The sequence below is a fragment of the Sinocyclocheilus rhinocerous genome, unplaced genomic scaffold, assembly GCF_001515625.1.
Source record: "Sinocyclocheilus rhinocerous isolate Xijiao unplaced genomic scaffold, SAMN03320098_v1.1 scaffold43, whole genome shotgun sequence".
NCBI classification, from domain to species: Eukaryota; Metazoa; Chordata; class Actinopteri; order Cypriniformes; family Cyprinidae; genus Sinocyclocheilus; species Sinocyclocheilus rhinocerous.
In genome coordinates this window covers 746,108-773,607 of record NW_015628370.1, presented here as the reverse complement: position 1 = coordinate 773,607, position 27,500 = coordinate 746,108, and the positions used below count along the sequence as shown (strand labels likewise).

Here is a 27,500-nt window from a genome sequence, read left to right as displayed (position 1 = left end):
CTTTAGAATTCAAGTGAAGGCTGACGTTAACTTAAGTCAAGACATTTTTTTTTTTCTAAAAGGTTTCCCAAATAGTGCAAATATTGGCTTTGTGCTGCTATTTAAAACTGTGTACTGTGTGTCTGAGCATCACGACCAGCACAAATAACGACATTGGCTTACTATCGTTTTTTTTTTTTTTTTAACAATGATAGACTAGAATGACAGTGTCTGTCATTATAAAACATTATTTTTACAATTCGAATTAGAAATTGCATACTTCGCCTTTAAGTAGGACTCAAATCCGAGCCTCAGACTGGAGTTTCTATCTCTGGTGTCAGTCGCTTCTAGTCTGGTATCACTACTGTGCAGTGTTATATTTGTTCATTTGGTACAAAACTCTTTGTCATTATTAATTCACCAATAAATAACAGAAGATTTCAGGGGTTTCTGATTAGTTTCTGGTTAGTTTTACAGGTGCCTGTTCTCTTAGATTCAATATAAACCCTCTCAGGATTTGAGCCATTTGTCAGAAGCTCAACATTATCTCAGGGCATGGGTGGGTGCTTATAGGTTTATTTGTTGTGTGTGGTTTATGTGTTTGTGAATCCCTCTCTGTGTTGTAGTGAGGCGGACATCGCTGTGGCCGTGGCAAGGCAGAGAGAGATGAAATGGTTGGACATGTTCAGAAACTGGGACAAATGGATATCTCGACGCTTTCCAAAGGTCTGTTTCTCACTTAAAGGGTCACGGAAGGCATTACTGACTAGGAATAGAAAATGCTGTGCCTATGAAGGTTTATACATGCGGAGTTATGTTTTCTTTGTGATGCAGGTGAAAGTGCGCTGCAGGAAAGGAATCCCCTCCTCACTCAGATGTAAAGCCTGGCAGCTGCTCTCCAACAGCCAGGAGCTCCTTGAGTCCAATCCTGGAAAGTTTGAGGTACGGTCAGGTTTGATACGTCTTCTGTGAAAACAGTCATGGTGCTAAATCAACTTCTCCCAAGTTCATATGCTGTTGCTGTAAAGCAGTGACCAATAACAACACTTTGTTGCACTGTCAAGAATAATAGTCATACAATCTGGAGCTCTGTCTCACCTTTTAAATGTTCTTGTGCTTACTTAGCATGTCATGTAAATCTCAGTTTATCTGCTCAACACACTCTTCTTTTCTTATTTTACACTTTTTTCTTTTCTCTCAGGAATTGGAGAAAGAGCAGGGAGATCCGAAGTGGTTGGACATCATAGAGAAGGACTTGCACAGGCAGTTCCCATTCCATGAGATGTTTGCTGCTCGGGGAGGACATGGGTAAATGCAGATGAGGGTTTTATCAAGGGAAAGGGTGATGTAAGGCTTTTATTTCGAACATTGCACAATCTGAGAAACTGAAGGAAGGGATTTTTTCCTCCTTTGTTTTTTTAGTCTATTAGTCTGTATTCACTGCATAGTGTGCATATTGATACCAGATAGCCTCAGTTTTATACTTCCCCACACTTTTACTTCACCTCTGCTTCTCATTTTTTCTTTTATATATAGGGTTGGGTACCAAAACCCGGTACCAATATGGCACAGTACCTATGTAACCAGTATGTATCAGAACGCACTGTCTTTGTTTTATCATTCAAAACGTTTATATGTTCTGTTTACTCAGTTACAGCTATAATAGCAGTGCCTTTGTCCATTTAAGGGATTTCCTGGAGGGTCATGAGTTCCGCTACTTCTGTGACTGGATATGTGGATTTTCTGTGTGAGGGCGCCCTCTGGCGTCCAGTATGAATGAAACAGACATCATGTGTTTATAGTGCTAATGGCCAATCCATCATTTTATGGGGATTTTTTTTTTGTTTTTGGTTTTTTTAATAAGTATCGGTTCAGTTTTAAAAGTATCAATTTGGTACCGGTATCGAAAAAAACCCAAACGATACCCAACCCTATTTATATATTGGGGGATATATCTATGCCTAATATCTAAGCAAATTATATCTTGCAATTCAAACAGAACACTAATTAATAGTAATAATAATTAATAATAATAGTAGTTTTTATATATACATAACACAGAAATAAATATCAGCAGTTTTTATTGTCCAGACTTCCATTAATCAGTGTGTGTGTGTGTGTGTGTGTGTGTGTTTTCAGGCAGCAGGACCTGTACCGTATACTGAAGGCCTACACAGTCTATCGGCCAGATGAGGGCTACTGTCAGGCTCAGGCCCCAGTGGCAGCAGTGCTGCTCATGCACATGCCTGCTGAGGTAAGACAGACTTGAACAAAGCTAAACAGCTGTCTATGTTGCTCTGCTAGGCTGTCTTTCTTTAAAAAGAACAACAGAGTGAAGGAAATATGACTTACAGGAATATCACAGGATATAAAACTGTCAACATCTTCACTGTCATTTTCTTCTAGCAAGCCTTCTGGTGTCTTGTGCAAATCTGTGAGAAATACTTGCCTGGCTACTACAGTGCTGGGTTGGTGAGTACTGCAACTCAAAGAGACTCTTTTCTGGACCAGAGAAGTGTTTTTTTTTTTCAGAGTGTATTTTTTTTAACTCCTCTTTCTTCTCTTCTCCTGTCCCTCAGGAAGCTATTCAGCTGGACGGAGAGATTTTTTTCTCTCTTCTGAGGAGAGTTTGTCCCATGGCTTACCGTCACCTGAAGAAATTTAAGATCGACCCCATCTTGTACATGACAGAGTGGTTTATGTGCATTTTCTCCCGTACGCTGCCTTGGTCTTGTGTCCTGCGTGTCTGGGACATGTTCTTCTGTGAAGGTCAGTCATACACATTAGAGAATAAAATGTGCATACTTTTTTGGTATATGTAATTCTTTAAAGTTAAAGTTGTATTTTTTTTCCCTGTGTTGTTTGTCAGGAGTGAAGATTGTGTTCAGGGTGGGTCTGGTGTTACTCAAGCAGATGTTGGGGTCTGTGGATAAGCTCCGTGAGATGCAGGGCATGTACGAGACCATGGAGCGACTGAGGAACATCCCACCTGAAGCTATCAGGGAGGAAGTTCTGGTGCAAGAGGTGCGCGCTCTTACGAGAGAACACGCAATAGAGAAGTAGCAGTAGAATATGCCTTATCCTTCCTCTTACTCTCTACTCTGTTTTCAGGTGATCACTCTGTCTGTGACGGAGGCCCTCATTGAGAGGGAGTGCCGTATTCAGGTGCGCAAGTGGCGGGAATCTCGTGGAGAGTTGACTCACCAACCGGGTCGCCGTTTGCACGGAACACGGGCCATCTTCGAGCAGAAACACCGGGCTGCTGCAATCAGTTCTGGCGGCAGCCTGTTGTTCCTGGGCGGTCATGTCCCTCCCCCTGGACCCTTACGTGCATCATCAAGCCTCCTGTCACTTTCTGGTCTTAGAAAGTCCAAGATGCCATTCCACTCACAGAACAAGAAGGGCTCCACTTCTGGCAGCTTGGGCCAGGATATCGTCCCACTGCAGCCCCTTGGGGGTGGCATCAGTGCAGTGGCCTCAAAACCTCCTGTGCCATCTGCCTCTAACGCTGGAGCCGGTGGGCGGCCGCCAGTGCCACATGGGCCCAGTCTGCTAGCTACAACATCATCTACTACCACGCCACCGGCTCCAACTGCACACGCGTCCAGCACGCATATGCTCCAGCCGTCACCTAAAGTCGTCTCTGAACATATCACCCCCACAATCCCATCGCCCACCGCAAACAACGCCCCATTACCACCTTGCCCAGAAACCGCAAAAACGGCAGTGGAGGAAGATGGAAAAAAGAAAAAGAAAACCAAGGAGGACAAGAAGCGAGAGAAAGAGGAGGGGAAGCAAAAATCACAGGAGAAGAAAGAGAAGGAGAAAACCGAGAAAGAGAGGATGAAGAAGAAGGAGAAAGCTGAGAAAGAGAAGAAAAAGGAGAAGGGGGGTAAGAAAAAAGACAAAGGGGGAGGAGGAGAGACTGAGGAGAAGAACGGAGCTGCAGCAGCAGCAAAAGATTTGGCCTAATTCCTGCCCCGTCTCTCGTTCAGCAAGAGGAAAAGCATGAGAATGGCGGAAAAAAGAGGACAAGGAATCAAAACGGCTGCAGACTGGTGCAAAGAGTAAGAGAGACAGAGAGCGAATCACCTGGAATGTCCATTTCATCTCAAGTACTCATTTCACAAGGATAAGTGGATCACTGCATCTGCCCCACGTCTCTCATCATCTCATCTGCACTGTGCTTTCACCCAATGCCGAAACAGGAAGCATTTATTACTTAGCCTTTTATTAGTTTTTTTTGAAGGTGGATATCTGAATTGATAAGATCAGCTATATGATTAGTAGTCAATTCTATTGTACTGGGTGCCATGGTGTACATAGACCTCTAGTGCCATCTGTGCCAGTCTAGCCCCACAATCCCCCTCTGCCCATCACCCGAGAGGTGTCTCAACCAGAATACCTGAATAAAACTCTTCTGTGGCGAGAAAAGCATGGCGGTGACTTGTAATAACTTATCTCTGAGTGTTCTGGAGGACCTATTTATTCATTGTACTGTTGATTGTTAAGAGTGTGTTTGTGTGCTCTTGTATGTCTGTGCCTTGACAGTGTAGTGAATGGTGTCACAGTCTCGTGCTGCAGACCGGTCTCGTCTTTCTTCTCTCTTTTCAATCTCAAAGGAGCTCGTCCTTACAGTTGCGCTCTTGTAAGAGGAATTAATAAGTGTTAGGGGGAGTGGAGGAGCTAAATTGAACTGGGGGGGAAAGGTACGTTCTCCTTTAAAACAGTGGAAAGAGCCACTTTTAACTATCCATTTTAAAAGAATTTGAATATCCAAGTCAACATAATTACTAAAAGGAAATTAAAACTGTTCATGATTCGTGTACCTGTCTCTCTCCGCTCTTAAGACTCTCAATCCATCATTACATCAGCCTCACCTAAAATTTCCTTTTGACGCCAAAGAGCTTATTTGATGTTTTTCTTTCTTCTTTTTCAAATAAATTGCATCACATAAAGTGCGGTAAACGTTAAATTCTGCCAAGCGTGTCAGTCACTCCAGATGTCTGTGTGGTTTGATGTTGATGATCTTGATGTTGATATGGATGTAGAGTTCAGACTAGGATTTTAATAAATTTATGCACTGAGGCCTGTTGATTTTCACCACTAACCTTGATCGGTTTGTTAATGTAGGGCACTTGCTAATCCAGCTCACATGACTCCTTAAGTCTGCGCCTTGTTGGATGAGAAGGGTTTGGTGCAGCGCTGTAGCATTAACCTTTGACCTTTGAAGCTCTTGGCTTCAAGCTGTAATATTTTGATGTATAAACTATTAATTTAATAGGATGAAACCATATACTATCTATTACAGCTACTATTAGTTTTGTTTTGAATTAGATTTTTTATTTTTCTATGCAAGTATGCAGAGGCCTGGTAGACTGGAATGGCAGTGAGCTTGGTTTTAGGAGAGCGATGTATTTAATCACAGGATTTATTTTTATTTTATTTTTAAGCGCTGAAAATTATTTTTGCACATTTTTCTCCCAACATCCTGGAGAACAAAAACAAGCAGTTATTTATTTTAGACATGTTATAATCACTAGCTTGTCTAATATTACTGCAGTATTTGTGTTATGGGAGATGGTGATTTCATACTGATTATTATTTGATTCTGATCTTTTATTATTATTATTATTATTATTATTATTATGTCCTATTGAAGGGGGAAGTGATCCCAAAGAGAAAAGGAATGGATCAATAAAATGTATGCTAGGCATTTTTGTGTTCATTAAACACGTAAAATACAATCCTTAACAAAAGTTTCACCCAAACAGTGTTACTCTTGATGTGAAGTGAACACTGGCAAATTGAACTCCAACGTAATCCACTGACCCCTCAGTATTATGAATTATTCTGATACATTCACCAGGTGATTGGACCATACTTACTAAACTCCTACTTGATATATAGTATTTTCTGTCAAGACAGAAGAGACCTGAAGTGGTTTCTAGGTTGCAATATGGTAGCCAAATTCTCTGTCAATGTTTTAATGGTGTCTCCTGTGTTTCCTGGACTTGTTCAGTCTCAACTGCAGGGGGTCAAACCTCCGCCTCACCTGTCAGTGGTGCCCTCACTGACCTCAGTGGTTGTTGCTTCCTCTAAAGGCACTACTGTTCAAATGGAAAGCAAGCAAATTATGTCTATGCAAATTTTATGTTCCTAACTATGGCACAATGTAGATGTTGACATTTATGTTGTGGCCAGCAGGGGGCTCAGACTACCTTCACTGTTGACAGCAGCACTGGAAATGTTGAAGGAAAGGTGGAGTGGGATGTCTTATTATCCTGAAGAATTGCTCTAAGTTCCAAGCACTAGCATAAACCTGGTTTTGCGCCTGTCAGGCCACCTTCACTAACACCATCTTGTCTGTATTGCCAACCAAGGGTACGACAGGTGGACTTAAAATGGTTTGGACGCTGTGCTCACCAATAATTAATGCAAGGCCATCCAGTGTTGGTTTACTAACACTCTTGAGACAGCTGGGACTGGGTGTAAAGTAGTTTGATTTGTCTTGTGGATTTATGCATTGGTGAATATGACCCAATGTATGTTGTAGGATTGTTGTAAAATTAATTTTAAATAATTTTAATTTTAATGTGTTTAGGTTAGTTCTCTCATCCTGTCCTTTGTATGTCTCATGCTTGTTTTTATGTTTACATGAAACCATTTACAGTTGAGAATGAAATAAATTCATAGATGAAGACAGTTGTTGTAAAACTGCAGAAGAGGAAGTTCACAGTGTATTTAATAATTGCAGTTGTGATGAATAATAAATCATAATATATTAAAATCTCCCTCAAGAGTGTTTCTTTCTGTTAATGTAATTAGTTATTTTAAGTGACATGGAACTATTGTGATACAGTGAATTAGTCACTTTACGACGAAATTGTGAGGTTTTGTGTTATGGTTTAATCGAAAACCTTTTTTTTTTAAATAAGAAATTCATTATGAATGTTAACCTTATGTGGAAATGTGCCTAAAGCAATTTTTTGCTCGTATGGCACTGACTCCAAGCGCGCGCACAGAGACTACAAGGAATGGCGCGATTTGTTTCGGTCAAATGAAGGTAACGTTAAGCGATACACCCTGACAAGGTGGTCTTGTATAACCTTGGTAGGGTTTTATTTTGCTGTTGTCTGATTGATTGTGCATTACAACCCTTAACCAATAAATAAATATGCTTGAGAACGTAATAAAACAAATCAGTTTTTGGTTTAAGACCTTTAATATCTACATCAACTTGTAGTTTGGGCTCTTAGTTATACATTTAAAAGGGTATAAAAACAATTGTACTGGTTTAAATGTTAAATCAGAAATTCACCGTTTTAAACAAATGCTTTTTTGGTAAAATTGGAACATTTTTCTCCATTAATAATTAGAAAACGAGCAGTTAATGCTGAAAATATTAAAAACTTCTCGGAATGATGTGAAGGTGAATGTGAATGTGACGGAGTAGCTATGCTATTGCAGTTGTAGTACTGTCATTGTCCAGCAGATATCATGCTCTCAGTATGTTTTCATACTGCTGGTCACCCTTGTGATTTACTGCATCATAGACCTGCAGTCTTATGTAACCTTCCATAACTTATATTACCGTCTCTATGCTCTGTAATTACAGATGAGACCGGTTTATCCCTCCTATCACATATAGCCAGCAGACACAGCATTACAAAAAGATGTTTTATTCACAGGTTGTGTCTTTTTATTGGTTACAGAAGAGTTTCTGACAGAGCAAAGCAGGCCCAGATGCAGAAAGCAAAAGGGTTGATAAAAAAAAACATGGACAGAGAAATACCCCCCCCCCCAGGTAACTAAAGGGTGTTGGGTGCTGTTTAATCGAAAACCTTTTTTTTTAAAATAAGAAATTCATTATGAATGTTAACCTTATGTGGAAATGTGCCTAAAGCAATTTTTTGCTCGTATGGCACTGACTCCAAGCGCGCGCACAGAGACTACAAGGAATGGCGCGATTTGTTTCGGTCAAATGAAGGTAACGTTAAGCGATACACCCTGACAAGGTGGTCTTGTATAACCTTGGTAGGGTTTTATTTTGCTGTTGTCTGATTGATTGTGCATTACAACCCTTAACCAATAAATAAATATGCTTGAGAACGTAATAAAACAAATCAGTTTTTGGTTTAAGACCTTTAATATCTACATCAACTTGTAGTTTGGGCTCTTAGTTATACATTTAAAAGGGTATAAAAACAATTGTACTGGTTTAAATGTTAAATCAGAAATTCACCGTTTTAAACAAATGCTTTTTTGGTAAAATTGGAACATTTTTCTCCATTAATAATTAGAAAACGAGCAGTTAATGCTGAAAATATTAAAAACTTCTCGGAATGATGTGAAGGTGAATGTGAATGTGACGGAGTAGCTATGCTATTGCAGTTGTAGTACTGTCATTGTCCAGCAGATATCATGCTCTCAGTATGTTTTCATACTGCTGGTCACCCTTGTGATTTACTGCATCATAGACCTGCAGTCTTATGTAACCTTCCATAACTTATATTACCGTCTCTATGCTCTGTAATTACAGATGAGACCGGTTTATCCCTCCTATCACATATAGCCAGCAGACACAGCATTACAAAAAGATGTTTTATTCACAGGTTGTCTTTTTATTGGTTACAGAAGAGTTTCTGACAGAGCAAAGCAGGCCCAGATGCAGAAAGCAAAAGGGTTGATAAAAAAAAACATGGACAGAGAAATAGCGAAGAGGAGGGGAGAGAGGGACCGAAGAGGATATGTTTTCTTTCCTCTGCAGTCCCCATTCTCCTCTCTTCTATGGACGGTCTGTCTCTCTCACTCTCTCCGTGATGTACTCTCGGTACAAAACCCTCGTTTTGTCTTTCTTTTTAGTCAACTGTCAGGCGAAAGAAACAAGAATGATGACTGGTTCCTCTATTATAGAGTGAGATCACTCCATCTTGCCTCTTTTTCCCTCAGAATGAGCACTCTTCCACATTTATCTAAAGAGAGATTTCAGCCAAAAGCTATAGATGTCTTCAACCCTCAAAACAGCAGCAGAAGATGCTGCAACTTTCATGCATGAGAGGTGGTCTTGGGTAATGAGTGAGAAACAGAGAGAAAGAGAGAGTATGTGAGAGATACAGTAATGATGTTCATTTTATTGAAAACAATCCCATATCCCCACTTGACAGACACCGTGGTCATGAGCCTCTCCACCCTCCCAATTCAGCCTAAGTGAGACAAGTCTTTGGAGAGATGGAGAGAGTAAGTGCTTGAGAGTAACAAAGATGATGGAAAGGAAGAAAGGGAGGAAGAAACACAAAGAAAGAGAAGGAGGACAGAGAACAGACTGGGAGAGTAAAGCAGTGAGGGATGCACGTTCATCACTTCATATTCTGTCTTGTCTCCACGACCGTTTACTCCTCCTTCTCCTCTCCATGTGTGATGACGTAGCAGATGTTCTTGTAGTCAACATTGCCAGCAACATCTGGGGGGAAGGCGGCCCACAGATTCTTCATCTAATAGATGAAGAACAAAGAATTTAGATTAAATAAATATTAAACAATTATCATTTAAGAATGATCATTTTCTAATCCAGAAAAAATAGATTAAAGTTGCAGTGAAACGGAAATAGTGACAGATCTTTTATGCATTGTGACATACATCCAAGTGAAATGGATAATTGAAGTAGAAAAAAATTGTAAGCCGGGACTTGATTTTATTGGACCAAATGATTGGAAAAGTCCAGCGTACATCACCAGACGGAAGAATCATTCACAATAAGATTAATAACATGCATTTAGAAAATAGATGAATTGCCATTTCATGCTGATTTAAAACTATGAAGAGCAACATGTAATCTCACCTCCTCTGCAGAGAACCTGTCGCACTGAGTGGTCAGAAGCTCCTCAAGGCTGGAAAGAGAGATAACGAATAGCAGTCAGACTTGGAAACATTTATTTTATTTTTTTTTTGCACATGGAAATAAAAAGTGAGTTAATATAGGCTTACAATTGCTTCTTGATTAAGCCAGTGGCCTCTGGGTCCAGCACCTTGAAGGCAGACACAATGACGTCTTCAGGGTCAGCACCTTTCAGAGACACAGAAAGCAAGTTACACTGACTGAATACCACAATGATTGGTAAACTGAAGGGAAAACGGCCAGAAAAAGGGACTTTTGCATACCCTTCAGCTTCTCTCCGAACATGGTGAGGAAAACGGTGAAGTTGATCGGGCCGCTGGCTTCCTTGATCATGGCCTCCAGCTCCTCATTCTTCACGTTCAGCTGGCCTACAAAGAGACAAGGATGGTCAGCACACATTCATGGATATATTTACAAAGGACACAAGTGACACAAGGCATAAACTCACCCATTGAGGCCAACACGTCCCTAAGGTCGTCTTTGCTGATGATACCGTCTCTGTTCTGGTCAATGATTGTGAAAGCCTATGCATGCAGGACAGAAAAAAAATGACAAGCACCTTGTTACAGGAGTTTGTGGTGATGGAAATGGAGCCTGCTCACAGTTGTAAACCAATGACTAAAGAGTTTATTTAACAAGAAATCTTCCCCTTGTAGCTTTTTTCTCTTCCCTGACAGTAGTAGTAAAATCTCTTATCAGTCACATGAAACTCAAGAAGGGGCTTGAATAACAGCAGCTGCTAACTCCCACCTGGCCCCCACAGAGACCCTCGCTGATCCTTCTTTCCATCTGGGAGACGTGTTAAGTCAATCCCAACTGTAATGTCAGACATTCCTGAAGAGGCACTTGAGAAGGATATATCATTTATTAATAAACCATTCAAACCACTTCACATCCTTACTTAGCTCACTCGCACTAGCCTGACGCTAATTCCAGTCACCTCACCAATTTAGCATGTGCGTACATACTTTTTTACTTAGTGTCTGAGATAATTATATTAATTTAGAGTAATCACAATGTTTAAGAACCAAAAGTATGGTCAACTGGTAAATCTGTTTTTTTTCTTCTGGTCTTTTGTGCATTATCTGTCATTTCAAGGTCCACTCAGAATTCTAATACGCATTTAATGTTCCTTTCCTGCAACTACCCTTAAACATAACCCTCATGAACTATGCTTTATTTCCATTTTCCTTTCTCTTTTATCTTGTTCATCATATATTTCACATGATCTCTTTCTGTTCTTCTGGCATGCACTATGATCTTCAGCTGCCATCCCATTGGGATCAGAAATGTCTGACAGATGGGAGGGCAGAGAAGAGGCTCTTTTTTGGGATATTAGCAGACAAGACAAAAAGACTAGATGGTGTCGATCTGCTGACTCAGTCCAGTTGCTGTACTGACCATCGAACAAGCCTTAATATAGATAAGTTTTGACCTGATAACAAAATTTGATTATATTAGCATTAGAATTCCAGTTCAGAAGCAACCTCTGTGAAAGTCGCAGTGGTAATTTGTTGCACTGAACTGATGTCTGGTAACATTTACCCCCAGCAATCTCATTTGGACTTTGATAATACATAATAAAGTGATAGAATGTAACTACACACACACACACACACACACATATATATATATTATTATTATTTATTTATTTTTCCCCCAATATAAATTACCTAAAAATATGACGTCTATTAAGTACCAATGTATCTGACACAGGTAAATTGGTATGCTTGTTGTATTGTGTTAAAAATTAAACCAATTCCATAATGAAAGTGTAAGTACAGGTGAACATTATAAGATCTGAAAAAATATTTACCTCTTTGTACTCCTGAATCTGGCTCTGCTCGAACATGGAGAAGACGTTGGAGGAACCCTCTCCTCCTCCTGCCCTCCTCTTGGCCTTCTTGGGTGACTAGAAAGAATTTTTTTTTTTTTTTACATTCAGTACAGCTGAATAGTGCATATTTCCTCTGTGTTGTTAACAATAATACATGATGACATAATTTGAAAAACAGAAAATCAGACACACACATTGCAGTGCCACACATAGCTTAGAGACACAAGACTTGCATTCATAAGACATTTTAACATTTATTGTTAATAAAACCCTGTTCAGCCATATTCTAATGAAACACACATTTTTACATGTGATATACATCCAAATAATGACCTTTGCATAGGACACAATAAAACCGTATTCATTAGCTTTACGTTAGCATATTATGCTTTCTGGTGAAACTTGAAATATTCTATATTTTCTTAATTTGGCATCTTACATAAAAAAAAAATTTTTTTTTAAAAATCCCATATTTCATGGGAAGAGAAAGCAAAACCACTCAGTTTAATGGTTTATAACTGCTGGTCCTGGTTCCAACAACACAGGTTCAGAAAGAACAGCTTCAGAAAAAATGCCCAGTTTATCAAATCCTGTTAAAGTTATTATAAGTCCACAGTTCAATTATCCAAAAATCAGACGCTGATTCAAAATGCAAGCTCTCTTCCATTCAACCCTTCTGAGACCGAGGCATTATGTCCTTGGTTCCTATGTGTCCACCTAGATGGTGTGGCCAGGTAACATCTAAGGTTCAGGTTACTCACCATGCTGAGACGGTATGTGTGAAGTCTAAGAAGCTCAAGAAGTGAAGACTGAAGCCGCGTAGTGACTTGTTCCTGGGCGGCTTATATACTGCCGAAGGCCCCTTGCTAATTATAGATCCAACCTTAAGCGTGGCTTGGGAAAAAGACAGAGGAAAGAAATAGAGACAGGGAAAACTATGAAAGGGGAGAGAGATGAGGTAGGGGTAAAGTGATGAAGGAACATAGGGTGGGATGCACTATCATCTTACAGTGCTCAGAAATAGCTATTGGAGTCTTGGAATTGGATGAATCTGATACTGATGACAGCAGTCTGCGTGTCTCACGTAGACTAATAAGGACATGGAGAAGTAAGGGACTGTTTGAACTTCACACAATCACATAACTCAAGCAATTTGAAATGAATGGGCTGTAATCATAGACACTTTGGGGGACTCGACTCTCACCTCTATTTAGATTAGTGGCGGATCAATATTTGGTTTTCAGTGTTACATCTGAATTCTGGGGTTGGGATGGGGGAGGTTGCAATAATAGATACTGATTGATGTAAATCCTGAGATTTTTTGAGCCAATGATTATGTTGTTCATATGTGTGTACACGCCCCCATCTGATATATGAGACTGTTGTGGCATCTTAACTCTTGCCATCTTGTCACCTCTTTCCAAATCAGCCCTAATCCAAAATAGTTTTTAATGCCTTTCCTAGTATAGTGATACCATAAGATTTGGGTCCAAGTCCCCCCACCTACCTCACCCCTCCACATGGCCATGCCCATGCCCAAATTCAGCACTCTCTCTCCCTGGAGCTCTTTGACCTTGCTCGGTCACTCTGCAGTCACAGTGTGACGCAGTTTGTGATGGCACAAGGGAAGCTGCTCTGTGTATGGCCACGTAATTATCGTCTTTTCTTTCAGTTTGAGATGATCAACACAATGCATCCCATTGAGGGTTTGGTATGGGACACGCATGAAGGAAAATCTGAGGCTTAATACAGGTTCTTTTGGAGAGGCGGGGGCAATGGACAGCTGAGAGTGACCAAAATAGCCAAACAAACTTGTCTGCTCCTTGCGCTCTCCTTTTCTTCTCTGTTTAATCCATCCGTCACTTCCTTGTCCACTTATAGCAATCCAAGAGTTTGTTTTGCATTCTTTTCCTCATTTAGGCTCATTTGATACCTTGTGAGTCTGAGCTTAAGGCAATAACAAACTTGAAAAGGAAATGCATACATACACTTAAAGCATTTAATTTTCTTGTATTTCCATACATTGATAACATTGAAAAAGCAGCTGAATGATTAGACTGGTTCTCAAATTAGATATGGAATAGCCCAGGGATCCTCAAATCTGGCCCACGAGATCCACTTTCCTGCAGAGTTTAGCTCTAACCCTAATCAAACACACCTGTGCAAGCTATTCAATGTCTTCAGGATCATTAGAAAATCACAGGTAGGTGAGTTTGATCAAGGTTGGAGCTAAACTCTGCAGCGCATTGGCCCTCCAGGGCAAGATTTGAGGAACCCTGGTATAGCCTATGCTATATTAATACACCCCTCCTATAACTATATATGGTGGAACAGCATTCAAAGAGTGTATGAGAGATCAACAGGGAGGGGAAGGAAAGCCTGGGTCAGAGGAAGTGTAGGCCTTGATATGAGATATTTCATGTCAGAAGGATTTTCTTAAACAAGTTCATTGTAGACCCTTTTCAAGTACAGTGGGTACGGAAAGTATTCAGACCCCCTTAAATTTTTCACTCTGTTATATTGCAGCCATTTGCTAAAATCATTTAAGTTAATTTTTTTTCCTCATTAATGTACACACAGCTGGAACTAAGGTTTACCTTCCAACAAGACAATGACCCTAAGCACACAGCTAAAATAACGAAGGAGTGGCTTCACAACAACTCTGTGACTGTTCTTGAATGGCCCAGCCAGAGCCCTGACTTAAACCCAATTGAGCATCTCTGGAGAGACCTAAAAATGGCTGTCCACCAACGTTTACCATCCAACCTGGCAGAACTGGAGAGGATCTGCAAGGAGGAATGGCGGAGGATCCCCAAATCCAGGTGTGAATAACTTGTTGCATCTTTCCCAAAAAGTCTCATGGCTGTATTAGATCAAAAGGGTGCTTCTACTCTAAATACTGAGCATGTGATATTTCAGTTTTTTTTTTTTAATAAATCTGCAAAAATGTCAACAATTCTGTGTTTTTCTGTCAATATGGGGTGCTGTGTGTACATTAATGAGGAAAAAAAATTAACTTAAATGATTTTAGCAAATGGCTGCAATATAACAAAGAGTGAAAAATTTAAGGGGGTCTGAATACTTTCCGTACCCACTGTATGTCTGACTGATGACCGATCAGGTTGTGTATACATCTGTGATTTAGATCTTCATAGTGTAGGCCACTGTGTCAGTCATCTTTGTTTTGTTTATGGACTGTCAAAGTGTACATGTCTATACGTACAGGACGTTACGTGTAACGTGATCTACTCTGACATGTATCGTCAAAGCTGTTTATCACGGCAGAGATGACTGGAATCCGGATGAGGTGAAAAAGGCCACATCGTTGCTGTAGGGGTTTGACATACCTGAAGTCTGCAGTGTGCAGAGGTTATGGTTGAAATGAGGAGCTTCATGTTGCATCCAACACTTAAGGCGTTTGTAGTTTTTTGTTGTCAGAGCTTTGATGTATGTCACAGAATCCACATAAAACTTCATAACGTGGTTTTATGAATCATTATACAACCCAAAATATCTGGTGATGAAGAGATGAATTTGTCCACATTAAAAATAAATCAAATAAAATAACATTAAGATCTTAACAGAACAATTTATTAGGACTTTTATTCTCGTTTGATTGATACAATAAAACAAAAGTTCACAATAAAAGTTGTGTAAAGTAAAATAAAATGTGTACTAACATCAAACAACCCTACTGTTTTTAAAAATGTTCTTACTGATGCTGTGCAATATGAAGTGCTGAAATACACTCAAAATGTAACTTATTAAATTAAACCTATTTTTACAGAGTTGATTATAATGTACATTAGAGGATAAATACTAGATAAAATAATCAAATTTATCTCTGAACAAATTATCATCAAAATGCATCAAATCAAATGTATTATTAACACAAAATTGATCTATATTAAATTAAGACAATGCATTGAGCATGATGGTTTATAGAAACTGTGAATATATAAAACATTTATACAATAAAACACATTCAACATTACTGATATCATCCATATATAATTACACATATGACATTATGTAATAAAATATCAGTTGTAAAGCAACTAGTGACCCTGTGAATGAAGCATGCCTGAATAAAGGTAGTAATACTGTTGGTGAAATGCAGTGCCCTCTGGTGACCTACAGTATAGAGCTGCATTACTGAAATGCTTAATGCACACAAACATTACAGTTTATTTTGATGTTTACTGATATGACTGCAATATAAAACTGTTGCTTTTTAAATAATGTGTTAAATGTTCCAAATGTGTTGAGTGAACTAGAAACTAAAAGAAAAAAGGCACATCTACATCCCCAAAGAATTGAGACGTTGTGAAAGAGGAAGAATAGAAAGGGCTTGTATTTAAGTTTGTTTACGAAGTCTCCTGAACTGTGTGAATTAAGTTCTGTAAGTTAGAACTAAACAGTCACTTGTGTTGCCCTCTTCACGAGATCACATTAGTGATTAGGCTCCCTCAGTACATTTTAAAAGATCTAACAATAAATTAAATATTAATTATTATCGAGCATTCACAGCTCTACAACTAATATGTAATCTCTAATCAAACGTCATTTGAACGTATATGAAATACTTTGGATCCAATAAGAAATTTTGCCATTGTAAATGTCTGCACACAGTTAGGTTAAATGATGGGGGTAAAGCTACTGGTGTTTTGGGTCTGTTTTATGACAATTCAAGCGAGAAGGAACTAGGCTGAGAGACCACAGAGAGGAAATGAGAAACGCACAAGATCGGTGTCAGTCAGTGCTAATCTGCATACCTTGGTTGGGCCGATAGACGATGTCATCGTCCATCGCCGATGGCTGGCAGACATATTTTTCAAGATTAGATATTTGTCAGTGGTGCTCAGTATCTGCAAATCATTCGCCATTGTCCTGTCAGACAAGAACAACGTAGAATGCATTATTTGTTTTCCGTGCCTTTCTGCATATGGATTCCCCCCGATGTCATCGTCCATCACGATGTTTCACTGTAGACATCGTCCAATGCCAATTTGGTAGACATCGCCCAACCCTACCTTCATAAAATTAAAAAGACAGCAGGATTCTACTACTGCAGTATTACATTTACTGCATCCTTAATACATTCATCAGTCTATTGTTTAGAACAAGATTTACTATTTAGACGACAACATGAACAAATGCATATGTGATAGGTTCAGATGCTACTCTAGCCAAGGTCAATGAGGTCTTCCTCAACGTATCCCACTTCCTCACGCTTCTTCCTCAGCCAATCAGCTCTTAGTTGCTTAATCTAATTTCCATAGTACTCATGCAGTTTACTAAACTCTTCCAAAGGATCAAAGCCCACAACAGGCCACTCCCCAAAAGATGGTGCCGGACCATTTAAGGGTGTGACATGGGCATTTCTCTTGGGCCAGAGCTTTGGAGATCGCTTATAGGTAGTCTTGAATTGAATAGGAGGGGCATGAAGACTATAGCTGATGGGTCTGTTCAGCATAGATGGAGGTGGTACAGAACTGGTGCTGTAGCTCCGCCCATCTCTAGGCACTATGGAAGTCCCATGTACAAAATAGGGTTGTCCTGTGTTCCAGGAAGCCATTATCTTATTGGGTGTAGAAGTCACTGCAGAGGTCTGGATGGAATCACAAAGGCCTTTGTCTCTTCCAGCTTCTGTTTTGTTAAGAGCATGTAAAAATTCAATCAGACATGTTAATTGTGTTCAAGCCAGTAGACACAGAAAACACATATACATAAACTCACCTTCGTAGCGTCTCTCCATGTCTCTGACAATCATGGAAAGGTAAATGTGACTAGTGATACATATATATATATATATGTGTGTGTGTGTGTATTATATATATATATATATATATATACAGCTAGCTACGTGTACTGCGTTAGGCTAACCGAGACTTGTCATTTGCACTTATATATTGTTGCTCTTTTGTTAGTTTTGACTGCTTTTATTGTCCTCATTTGTAAGTCGCTTTGGATAAAAGCGTCTGATAAATGACTAAATAAATAAATAAATAGTGCAGAACAGTGCACCGATCCAGCTCTCCTGGCTGAGATGGTCATCAGCGGCTAGTCTATATGTGCGGAGGCCTGGTCCAGTGAACACCAAAGAGAAACAGAATTGACCATCTGTCTCACACGCCTGCACCAGGCAGCCCTCCAGAACAATCACACCCAACAGGTTACGATCGCCTGGATGCTCCTGATAAAACAGCAGATTCCCCTTCAACACAAACCAGCGGCGCAGGTAAGTGGTGTTCCTCTCTCTCTGCAGAAAATAAATATGGTAATAGTTCAAACACAGGTAGGATAAGGAAGTCATTGCAATTACGACTCATTTAAAGAGGGAGAAAATTGTTCTAGAATGTACAGGACAGAGAAACACTGGAGATGTGAAAACATTTTTTGTAATGCACAGAAGACTGATATATTCTGAACCTGAATTAATGTCACTAATAAAGAAATGGCTCAAAGGCTGCTTTTAATAAGTGTCTATCAAATAAGTTTAACAACCCTGTTTCTCCCGTGGTAAAATTTACAGATAGGAGGGTGGTTTATTTTTAGTTTGTTCTGAAATATTGGTAATTGAACAGATGATTATTAGAGATCATTTAAAATAACTATTTAATTTCCGAATCATATAGTCCTGCTTGCCACTATTATCTTTACTTTTACCATTTATTTGAAGTTGTACAATAACCTAAAAATGTACCTTTTCCTATTTTAATTGAGCAGGTAAATTGAAACAAAAAAATAAAATATAAATCTATTTGTTTTTGCATGAAGGGATCTATACAAGGATCCTGAAGGTAAAGTCTGTAATGCATCATGAAGAAGATACGATGTCTCAGATATAATGTACTTCACTTTCCTAGGCACTTGCATCGTAAACAAATCTGACACTCACAACACTCTCTAAACTGGTTAGAATGATTCAGCTTTTCCAAACTAGCATTCTAGATTACTTTTAATATTATGTGGGTAAATTGACAAATCCAGGTACCTTTTTGTAGAGGTATCCCTCTTTATCTACAGGTGAAGTGCAGGACAGGTAGTGGGTTAGAATCTTTTCATGGATCTTCATTACAACGCCACCTGGCGTGCAGCCGTGTCCTAGCGCGAGCACAGGGCGATCGAGCTTTACATGAGCAGAAATTAAAACCCATGGATAAATCAAATTTGCCATCGTCATTCTTTTTTTTTTTTTTTTTGAGTATGAAATCATACGTGAATAACTTGTCTATCCGGTTCACGCTGTGTCTGTCAGCGTGCTAGTCAGTCACAAATATAGTGCCACGTAAATATTGTGTCCTTCTTGAAGCAGCAATATGCGCTTTGTAAAAGGATAAACAAAAGTGGCAAAGAATTGTGACCGGAACAGTGACAGAACGGCTCAGTGTTTGTCAGGTGCAACAACTTACTTTTGTCAATGTCTTTCCGTTGATTTATCGTGGATTACATACAACCTTAGTGGCAAAACATCACTTCAGGCCAAGCTCCTCAATCCCGGCAAATCGCATAAAGAACAGAATGATAGCCTATTAGAAGTTTCGTATTACCAGCGCGCGCCCTTACACCGGTCTTGCAAGTGTTGAAATATAAATAACGCGACTCACTTCCCGGTAACAAAAGCCGATGCCCTATTCTCTTTAGACTTCATGATGAAACAGCAGCGACATGTGCGCTTTCACAGCCCCGATTAATGAATTTATGTATGGACAAAAAATGAGGGAAGTATAAACTATAAATATATAAAAACAGATAACGTACTCTGCATATTACTGATTCAGGTTTCTAATTCAGGCTCTCATCAAATATTTACTAGAAACTAGGCTATATCAGAACAGTACATTTGCATTGTGGTGGTTTTTGCACAGTTTCTGCTGTTCTGCTTCGCAAATGCACCTTTTTGTATTTAGTTTTCATAGAGACGCACTATATTTACAATAAAGAGTTTTTTCTCTATCCAAAGAGTGAGATGTTCCCGGGAAGCATACAAGCTAGTGTTAACTGTAACATAAACAATAATAACAGAACAATAATTTGGAAGCGTAAAACAGGAGGTTTTTGTAACATTTTCCAGCAGATCAAGTGATGGACGTGAGGTCACAGAAGTGCTTTAATCGCAGTGGGCGTCATTAATCCGGTTCACCTGGGGAAATGATTGCACTGTTATTAGCAATACAGTGGATAGAAGAGATAAGACCTTTGAAGTCAGTTATTTGTACAGATTCATGTTCATCATTGGCTGGTCTACAATACAGTCACTCGGAAAGTAGACCAGACATTTTAATGGAAATAATGCAAACGTTAGGCTATATAGAATTCAAATGATGGGGATTACAGTAGGCTAGTATTTGTATGGGTGCCGGCGCATATTGGTATCCAAGGAAATGAAACTGCAGATAAAGAAGCAAAAGAAGCAGTTAAAAACAACGACATTAACTTAACTGTTAATCTAAGTAAGAATGAAATCAAGAGTATTATTAAGAAAAGACTGAAGGAAAGGTGGCAAAAACATTGGGATAAGGAGAAAAAAGGTCGGTGGTTTTACAGAATTCAAAGTAAATACGAGACTGAAGGATTCTAATGCAAAATTTAGAAAAAATAAAAATGCAATTTACACTGAGATGTATTTTACAAAATAACTGAAGGAATAGCAGTAAGTCATGTTGATCCACACTCCATACCAGTTGGTGGTGGAAATACACCATTTTGTTGTTTGTCAACCACCAATAAATAGCAAGAAGAAGAAGAATCCGATAAATAGAATATAAAGTATAATTGTTATTTTTATTATTAATAATGGGGTTTATTTTTTTAGTATTTTTTTATTTTATTTTATAAAAATTATTATTTTTATATATAAAGTTCTGTTAGTCACTCTGGTCCACACTCCAGTATAGTAGGTGGCGGTAATGCACCTTAACGTTGGATGCCACCCGCCATAAAACAAGAAGAAGAAGAAGAAGAAGAAGAAGAAGAATCCGGTTCACCTCCAGGTGGCGACTCTCTGGCGACTCGGCCAGAATCTCACGAATGACGTTGTTCCGGTTTTTTTTAGTTAGCTTGAATGGCGCAGCGGGGAGAATAACATCCAGGTAACTAAATATTTTACCATGTGTTTCTACCTTATTACTATTAGTTTATAGCTGACCAGTCTGTTAAGCGTCTGTCTCGGTCGAGCTGAAGTGTATTTTATATGGCTTTTGAATAACTTGCGTTAGCTAACGTTATAACGGCACACGCTCCGCACGGACGCTCGCAGCATTAGCTCGGCGCATTGCGCAGCAGTGGTGTAAATACTATTAAATGTGATACCAAAATTAGGTTGTATTCTATTATTATATATTGTTGAGATTTTGTAGATGTGTATTAATTATAGGCCTAATGCTTTAATATCTCATTTTAGATGGCGTTTACTATGTGGGCATGCAGTTATGTGCCCTCTAGTCAGCTGCTATAAATTTGGTTTCTGTTAAGTCTCTCTAATTGTCTTTAAATTCAACACCACTCCATATGTACAGGTTTCATTAATTCGATTTGTTATGGAGTCTCGGCATTATGTTTAGAGCATAAAACTTTCACAGAATGCTCGATGAGTGCACCGTACACATGTCTTATGCCTCATTTAGCATGTCGAAAAGGAAAGTGACGTTTGAGGATGGAGATGGGGAGATCACTTTGGAAGATGCTCCAAAGAAGAAGGTCGGCTTCTTATAACTCTTTATATTTAAATAGATGTTGTGAAAGTCTCCTGTTATTACCATGCATATTGTTATTCTGATGTAGTAGATTTTGCAGTACTGTGAATTCTCTCATGCTCTGTTCTGCTTTATCCAATGTCTTTTTACAGATTGTTGATGGCCCAGGATCCAGATTTAAGGAGAAACACTCTTTGGACAGTGATGAGGAAGATGGAGAAGTTGGAGAAAATAGCAGCAAATATGACATCCTTGCAAATGATGATGTGGAAGGTGTGTGAACAGGGGCGATTCTATGATTTTCATTTTAGGAGGGTATATTAATAGCCTAATAATATAAATATATATATATATATATGTTTGATTAATAGGGGTCGTATGCTAAACTTATTGCAGTATTCCACTGTATTGCATAGATGGGTATAACATTTGAGTACTGAATAAGCCAAATTCAATTCTTCATGATCTCTCACACACACAACCTGTTTACTGTACAAACACACAATTTTACTGTTTGCATTTCTAGTACAACCCTATTTCCTTAGCTCAAGTATGCAAACCTCTTTGCCACATGCACTGGAATATGTATTATATTGAAAGTTACATTTTCAAATGAAAATGGCAACCTGATCATTTTATAAAGTAGACCTATGCGTTCATATGTGCTTTATTTTCGCTGGAGGAAACAGCTGTGGTGTGATGAGGGGTGAACGCAGTGTTAGGCTACAGTAGATGGGGAACCGATTATTGCTCCCCCCATGATATTTTGTAAACTGGTTTTATGACAAAGAACTGCACAGATGCAGATATTATAACAAACTATCGATAAACACACACCCCCTAAAAATGGCGTAGTGACGCCCATGTGTGTGAATAATAATTTGGCCTCATGCAGATTATGAAATAAATGTTATGCACGTTGCAGGATGGTTCTTTCACTCTTCCTCTAGACCTCTTTAGTGCCTGCTGTTAGATTGTTTAAAAGGCTGAGAAATGACACAGTATTTTGAAATGCTAGATTGCTTTTGTTTTATTTATGATTTACAGTACTTAAAATATTATTTGTCTTACACATTCTTTGTGTTTACAGGCCAGGAAATGGCAACCATTGACTGTGATGAGGGTGTATGCATCACTCCTTTTAATCTCGTTGAGGAAATGCAGGAGGGACACTTTGATTCAGAGGGAAACTATTTTGTCAACAAAGAGAAAGATATCAGAGACAACTGGCTGGACAATATTGACTGGGTACATTTTATTGCATGAATTTTGAGAAATAGTTGATAAGTTTAAGCTTAAAGTTCAAATATTTCAGAAATGTTTTCCTCAACCACACTATCTCTTCACACAGGTGAAGATAAAAGAACAGCCTGTGAAAAAGAAGAAAGGCCTTGCAGCTAAGCGGAAGAGAAGAATTGGTGATGAAGACGAAGCAGAAGAGGAGATAAAACGGGAGGAGCAGCGGAAAGACAGTGAGGAAGATGAGGAGGAAGAAGAGGAGAAAGGACCTGCAGAAGACCCTCTGGCTACGTACAGCCATCATCAACTCACAGAAGCCGTCATTGAGCTGATGCTGCCTGGAGAAACAGTGGCTGCTGCTCTGAGAAGACTTGGCGGTCTTGGAGGACACAAGAAGAAAGGGAGACTGAGAGAAGGAGAGGAGGAGAAAAAAGAGACTTCGAACAGAGACGCTGATAAACTAGACAAACTGACAGCATTGGCAGATAGACTAGTGGGGATTGGAGAATTTGAAATTTATCAGCAGACTTATGAAAAACTGGCCTACAAGCTGAAGGGGTTGACTCGAGGAAAGGCAGCCAAAACGCTAGAGGAGGAAAAAGATGATCTAGACATGTTCGCTGAGGAGTTTGATGAGAAGCATGGTGCAGAAAAAGATGAGGATAAAGACAACAGCAGAGGTAAGTGATGGGACGACGATGTGTTTTTTTAAAGGTAGCATGATTAGATGCAATTTAAATATGAATTCTTATTTGTTGTAGTGTAGCAACTTTTTGTCACTGTCACAAATAATGAGTCCTGAAAATTTTATTGCCAGTTGTTTTTAATGATTATGTGATTCATGGCTGACCCCTTAGTAATAGCAGTCATATGATCTGTGTTTCTCTCTAGTGAATGATGTGGTCATGTGGGAATACAAATGGGACAATGAGGAAAACTCTGAGCTCTATGGGCCCTTCAGCAGCCAACAGATGCAGGTAAGACATTATCGGTGCTTTAATATCAAACTTCAGTTTGCACAAGTAAATGAATGATTTTTTTTTTATTACTCAAAGGTGTTTTGTTTGTGTGTGTGTGTGTGTGTGAAAACCTAAGAGAGAAATGCAGTGCATATCATGCAGTGCGATAAAATAGCTTCTCTTCCCTGCAAACGATACAATGAAGAATGAATGGTTGTTTAACTTAAAGGCAAAAACAAAACAAAAGATAAGCATTTATCCTTATAGAAAATGAGAAGTAACCATGGGAACGGATAGCGTATCCTGCTAATATGGCGGCGCCTTCCCGAAATGCAATGCGGAGTGAAAAGATCGTGACGTAACTCCTCATTCTCTATTGGCTGAAATGTTACCGAGGGGCGGTACATTCTCATACTTTGCGAGGCTCTGATTGGTTCTTTGACAGACCGGGAACACGCTCGCACCGATTGATAGGTCTGAACAGTCAGCGCAATGGTGAAACTCGGGCGCCGTCCGGCATGGAAATGTCACAAAAACATCGGTGTTTTAGAAACAACGCCTAAAGGAGAGGCTTTCACAGCCTCACCGCACGTTTCCCCTCAAACGATTTTAGGTTAGTGTGCAGTTTATATCATTTACATCTGTGTCTGAAGTACAAGATAATAAAATTCCCTTTTAATACGATGTATTTGACGGGTTTGTGCGTAGATAGCAGCATAGCTCAGTTAGCCGCTATTTACGTCGACGACGTACACAAAACCACACCAGTGTCTGGAAACTTATATTTCTAATAAAGCGGCTGCTGAGCAACGTAATTAATGACTGTAACTCCCGAAGAATTAATATGGTTTCTTCTTTTGTGTGTTGAGAATTTAGCTGGGGATCTGTTTGACTGCGGTTACGGTTTGTTTTTCCGCTGAAGTGTGTGTCTGAGATACGAGACTGCTGTTTGATCTCTTCTCGGTGCAGCAGTGCTGAATGTCGAGTCGGTTAACCGCACGGCTAGCTATAACACATTAAAACGACGAGAAAACTTGCAATACTTCTGTTCTACACTAAGTTTGGTCTCCAAGCAAAATATTAGAAAACAAATTATACCGATTTTCAGCGCAGTGCTGACTGTTAGCAAGACTATTGACTACCCTTAAAGGGACTTTGCTGTTAGTGAGCTCAGCGGTATGATGTGTTACGTTAGTTTGCAAGTTAATAATTTTTTCGCGAGTAACTATTAGTAAATGTGTGGCCCTGACAACAGAACGGCAATATTATATTCTCACCGTACACAGCATCAATGTGTGACAACTGAAAGGGTTTCGATTTCTTTTCGAGTTCGATTTGTTTGTTTGTTTGTTGTTGTTGTTGTTGTTGCTAATGAATGCGAATAATGCTTCTAATTCTTTTTTTATTGTATTTTTTGCTACACGTTTGTTGTGTTGATTTGTCCTATTGCTCAATGAGAGATTGATAAATCAGCAGGCGAAATTAAAGCTTACGCTATTCAGTACTGGTGTATACACAGAGTTACACCTGTTATTATTACATCATTCTGTGGTCGTGAACGAGTAGATTTGATAAGATTATATATATAATCAATTCAGAGTTTGAAATCAGTTCTTTTTAAGTATCTTCCTCACAATATAAATATGAATCAACAACATTATAAATTGTTACACCTAGTACATTTAGGTTGGATGATTGTAGTTTAAAAATATGTCTAAAATACCCTAACTCCCCCCCCCTCAAATTAAAAAATCCCCCCATAAGAGCCACCTAAAGGAGGAACCCCCCCATTTTCCAAAACGAAATTCAGGCCCTGTCTGAACCTATTTCACCAAATATATTTACTTAAAGTACCCCTGAGATTTTAAAATAAGTATTTTAATAGTTAAGTAACACATTTGCAAGTTCAAGGTTCTCTGACGTTTGTTAATGATCACATGGCATGCAGGTAAACAAATAAAATATAAAAAAATTTTAGTAAGTGTTTTATTTTGATATTATTTTAAAATGATTTCTTTTAATTTTACATTTTGATTTAATTAATTATTAGCTTTTCATTAAACTCATAAACCCTCTTCAGTTCCTTCAGGAACCCAGTTTGGTAAACCTTGACAGTTTAATGCGCTTCATGTTGTTAATAATAACAAATGAAATATATTTTCTTACTCTTTCTATTTTTATAATAATATGGTCCAAGATTATCCCATTTAAATCAATGTGATAAACAAGTTAGGTCAAAAGTAATCTAAAAGTAGTCAAAAAATAGTCAGATTATATTACCTAAAATGTGTTATGTAATTGATTACATTACTAACTGCAATTTTTATCATGTAATTTGGAGTCTGTAACATATTACAGTTTGTAAGTAATCTAACCCTCTCTCTCTCTCTCTCTCTCTCTCTCTCTCTATATATATATATATATAATACATACGTACACACACAAGCACATGACAATATTATTACAATGCTACAATACAGTTACAATACTACCTACTTCTCAAACAGGTACCAAATGCAATGTAAGTTCAGAAAAATTATGATCAAAACGTTATTTTGGAATATGTATGTTCTTGAGACTTGGCAGGATCAGTGATCATTTCTTCACCTTCATGTCATTCCAAACCTGTCTGCTATTATTTCATAAACAGATCTTTTGACAAATGTCTCAGTGTTTTTTTTTTCTACGCAATGAAAGTCGGTGGGCTATGTTTTTGTTCGGTTGTTCCACTGAAGAAAGATGGTCATACAGGTTTGGAACGATATGAGAGAAAGTAAAATTATGACAGAATTGTATTATTTTTTAGTCCCTTTAATAATTCATTTAATCACTATCCCTCTAATTATTCAATCAAGATTTGTGTTTTTGGTAGACTAGGTAATATTGAAGAGCAGATGCTAAAGTATTGTCAAACATACATTTATTATTTCTTTTTAACTTTAAAAAAGTTTCCTTTTAAGTTAATATGTGGATTAGTAATCATATCATTTGACATTTGACACTAAACTGCTTTGCTTATGCATACCTTGTCTTTACTATGCACACTGTTTACCCTCAAACTTCAGTTTCAACCCTCAGTATTTATTATTGTATGGAATAGTAAGTGTTTTTACCTGTTCCTGCTAGGGATATGCAGTTAATGTGACAATTACTGCATAAAAGGTTATACATTAATTAATTTATATATTTAAATTACAAGCTATAATTTTGTTTAACCCTTTTTTCTATCCTTTTGTTCATCCTTAGTGAATTCTAGTGACTGGAACTTGTGTTTATTGAATAGGCCTAAGTGCTGAACTAAAACAGTCAGTGAAGTGGTTAACTAATGACCTGCTTGTTCCACAGTTGTGATGTTTTGGGAATAAGGGCGGCAAACAGAAAGAGTGGATTGCATCACAGGACTAGAGAAGAGACTCAACGATGAGGCTCAGTCACCACAACCTCAACACTTGAGCTCATCATTATACAAGATGAAAACAGTATGGTAATTTAATGTTGTTTTTGTCATCCCTCAGCACTCCCTTCACTGTTCTCCTTGTTCACTGCAACACAATTAACTGACCACTACTTTATCAAGACACAAGTCACAACTTAAAGGGTTAGTTCACCCAAAAATGAAAATTAGCTTGTGTTTTACTCACCCTCGAGGCATCCTAGGTGTATATGACTTTCTTCTTTCAGACGAATCCAGTCGTAGTTATATTAAAAATTGTCCTGGCTATTCCAAGCTCTATCATTGCAGTCAGCGGGTGTTGCAGTTGAGCAGTCCACAAGTCGTCAAATAAATTGCGCGCATCCATAATAAAAAGTGTCTCGCACGGCTCCGGGGGGGTGAATAAAGGCCTCCTGTAGTGAATCCATGTGTTTTTGTAAGAAAAATATCCATATTT

General features: G+C 38.7%; 4 protein-coding genes and 1 pseudogene across 5 annotated transcripts in view; 3 read left to right on the top strand and 2 right to left on the bottom strand.

Annotated features, from left to right (window-relative positions):
* The window catches only part of LOC107737756 (TBC1 domain family member 10A-like), a 13,714-nt gene extending 8,290 nt beyond the window's left edge, over window positions 1-5,424 (top strand). Inside the window, exons 3-10 of the mRNA XM_016549370.1 lie at window positions 606-705; window positions 814-921; window positions 1,181-1,287; window positions 2,119-2,233; window positions 2,386-2,451; window positions 2,559-2,748; window positions 2,849-3,003; window positions 3,091-5,424. Of these exons, the coding sequence (XP_016404856.1) occupies window positions 606-705; window positions 814-921; window positions 1,181-1,287; window positions 2,119-2,233; window positions 2,386-2,451; window positions 2,559-2,748; window positions 2,849-3,003; window positions 3,091-3,951 (1,702 nt within the window). The 3' untranslated portion in view covers window positions 3,952-5,424. The remainder of the gene's footprint in view (window positions 1-605; window positions 706-813; window positions 922-1,180; window positions 1,288-2,118; window positions 2,234-2,385; window positions 2,452-2,558; window positions 2,749-2,848; window positions 3,004-3,090) is intronic.
* Window positions 5,425-8,582: 3,158 nt separating this feature from the next.
* LOC107737758 (myosin regulatory light chain 2, skeletal muscle isoform) lies at window positions 8,583-12,573 on the bottom strand. Its single transcript, XM_016549371.1, has 7 exons — window positions 12,476-12,573; window positions 11,694-11,789; window positions 10,326-10,401; window positions 10,141-10,245; window positions 9,967-10,045; window positions 9,821-9,869; window positions 8,583-9,473 (listed from the first exon to the last, which is right to left on the bottom strand). The coding sequence occupies exons 1-7, from the start codon at window positions 12,476-12,478 to the stop codon at window positions 9,372-9,374; spliced, it is 510 nt and encodes a 169-aa protein (XP_016404857.1). The 5' UTR covers window positions 12,479-12,573; the 3' UTR covers window positions 8,583-9,371.
* Window positions 12,574-16,899: 4,326 nt separating this feature from the next.
* On the bottom strand, window positions 16,900-19,314 carry LOC107737771 (sesquipedalian-1-like; annotated as a pseudogene).
* A 1,365-nt stretch (window positions 19,315-20,679) lies between these two features.
* On the top strand, window positions 20,680-23,685 carry LOC107737770 (CD2 antigen cytoplasmic tail-binding protein 2-like). The gene is made up of 6 exons (XM_016549393.1): window positions 20,680-20,809; window positions 21,342-21,416; window positions 21,565-21,685; window positions 22,503-22,660; window positions 22,764-23,331; window positions 23,543-23,685. Exons 2-6 carry the CDS (start codon window positions 21,345-21,347, stop codon window positions 23,683-23,685), a joined length of 1,062 nt encoding a protein of 353 aa, XP_016404879.1. The 5' UTR covers window positions 20,680-20,809; window positions 21,342-21,344.
* A 405-nt stretch (window positions 23,686-24,090) lies between these two features.
* The window catches only part of LOC107737753 (uncharacterized), a 13,995-nt gene continuing 10,585 nt past the window's right edge, over window positions 24,091-27,500 (top strand). Inside the window, exons 1-2 of one of the 2 annotated variants that reach the window (XM_016549368.1) lie at window positions 24,091-24,223; window positions 26,956-27,094. In XM_016549368.1, the coding sequence (XP_016404854.1) occupies window positions 27,092-27,094 (3 nt within the window). In that variant the 5' untranslated portion in view covers window positions 24,091-24,223; window positions 26,956-27,091. The remainder of the gene's footprint in view (window positions 24,224-26,955; window positions 27,095-27,500) is intronic. The other variant, XM_016549369.1, reaches the window with a different exon arrangement.

Bases quoted from the DNA above. Each gene is read 5' to 3' on its own strand.
- LOC107737758 (XM_016549371.1), bottom strand. The intron at 10,402-11,693 runs GTAAATATTTTT...CTGCATGCATAG, and splicing joins AGATTCAGGAGTACAAAGAG to GCTTTCACAATCATTGACCA. The intron at 9,474-9,820 runs GTGAGATTACAT...TTCATCTATTAG, and splicing joins ACAGGTTCTCTGCAGAGGAG to ATGAAGAATCTGTGGGCCGC.
- LOC107737770 (XM_016549393.1), top strand. From the start codon at position 21,345: ATGTCGAAAAGGAAAGTGACGTTTGAGGATGGAGATGGGGAGATCACT. The intron at 22,661-22,763 runs GTACATTTTATT...CTCTTCACACAG, and splicing joins GGCTGGACAATATTGACTGG to GTGAAGATAAAAGAACAGCC. The intron at 23,332-23,542 runs GTAAGTGATGGG...GTTTCTCTCTAG, and splicing joins GGATAAAGACAACAGCAGAG to TGAATGATGTGGTCATGTGG.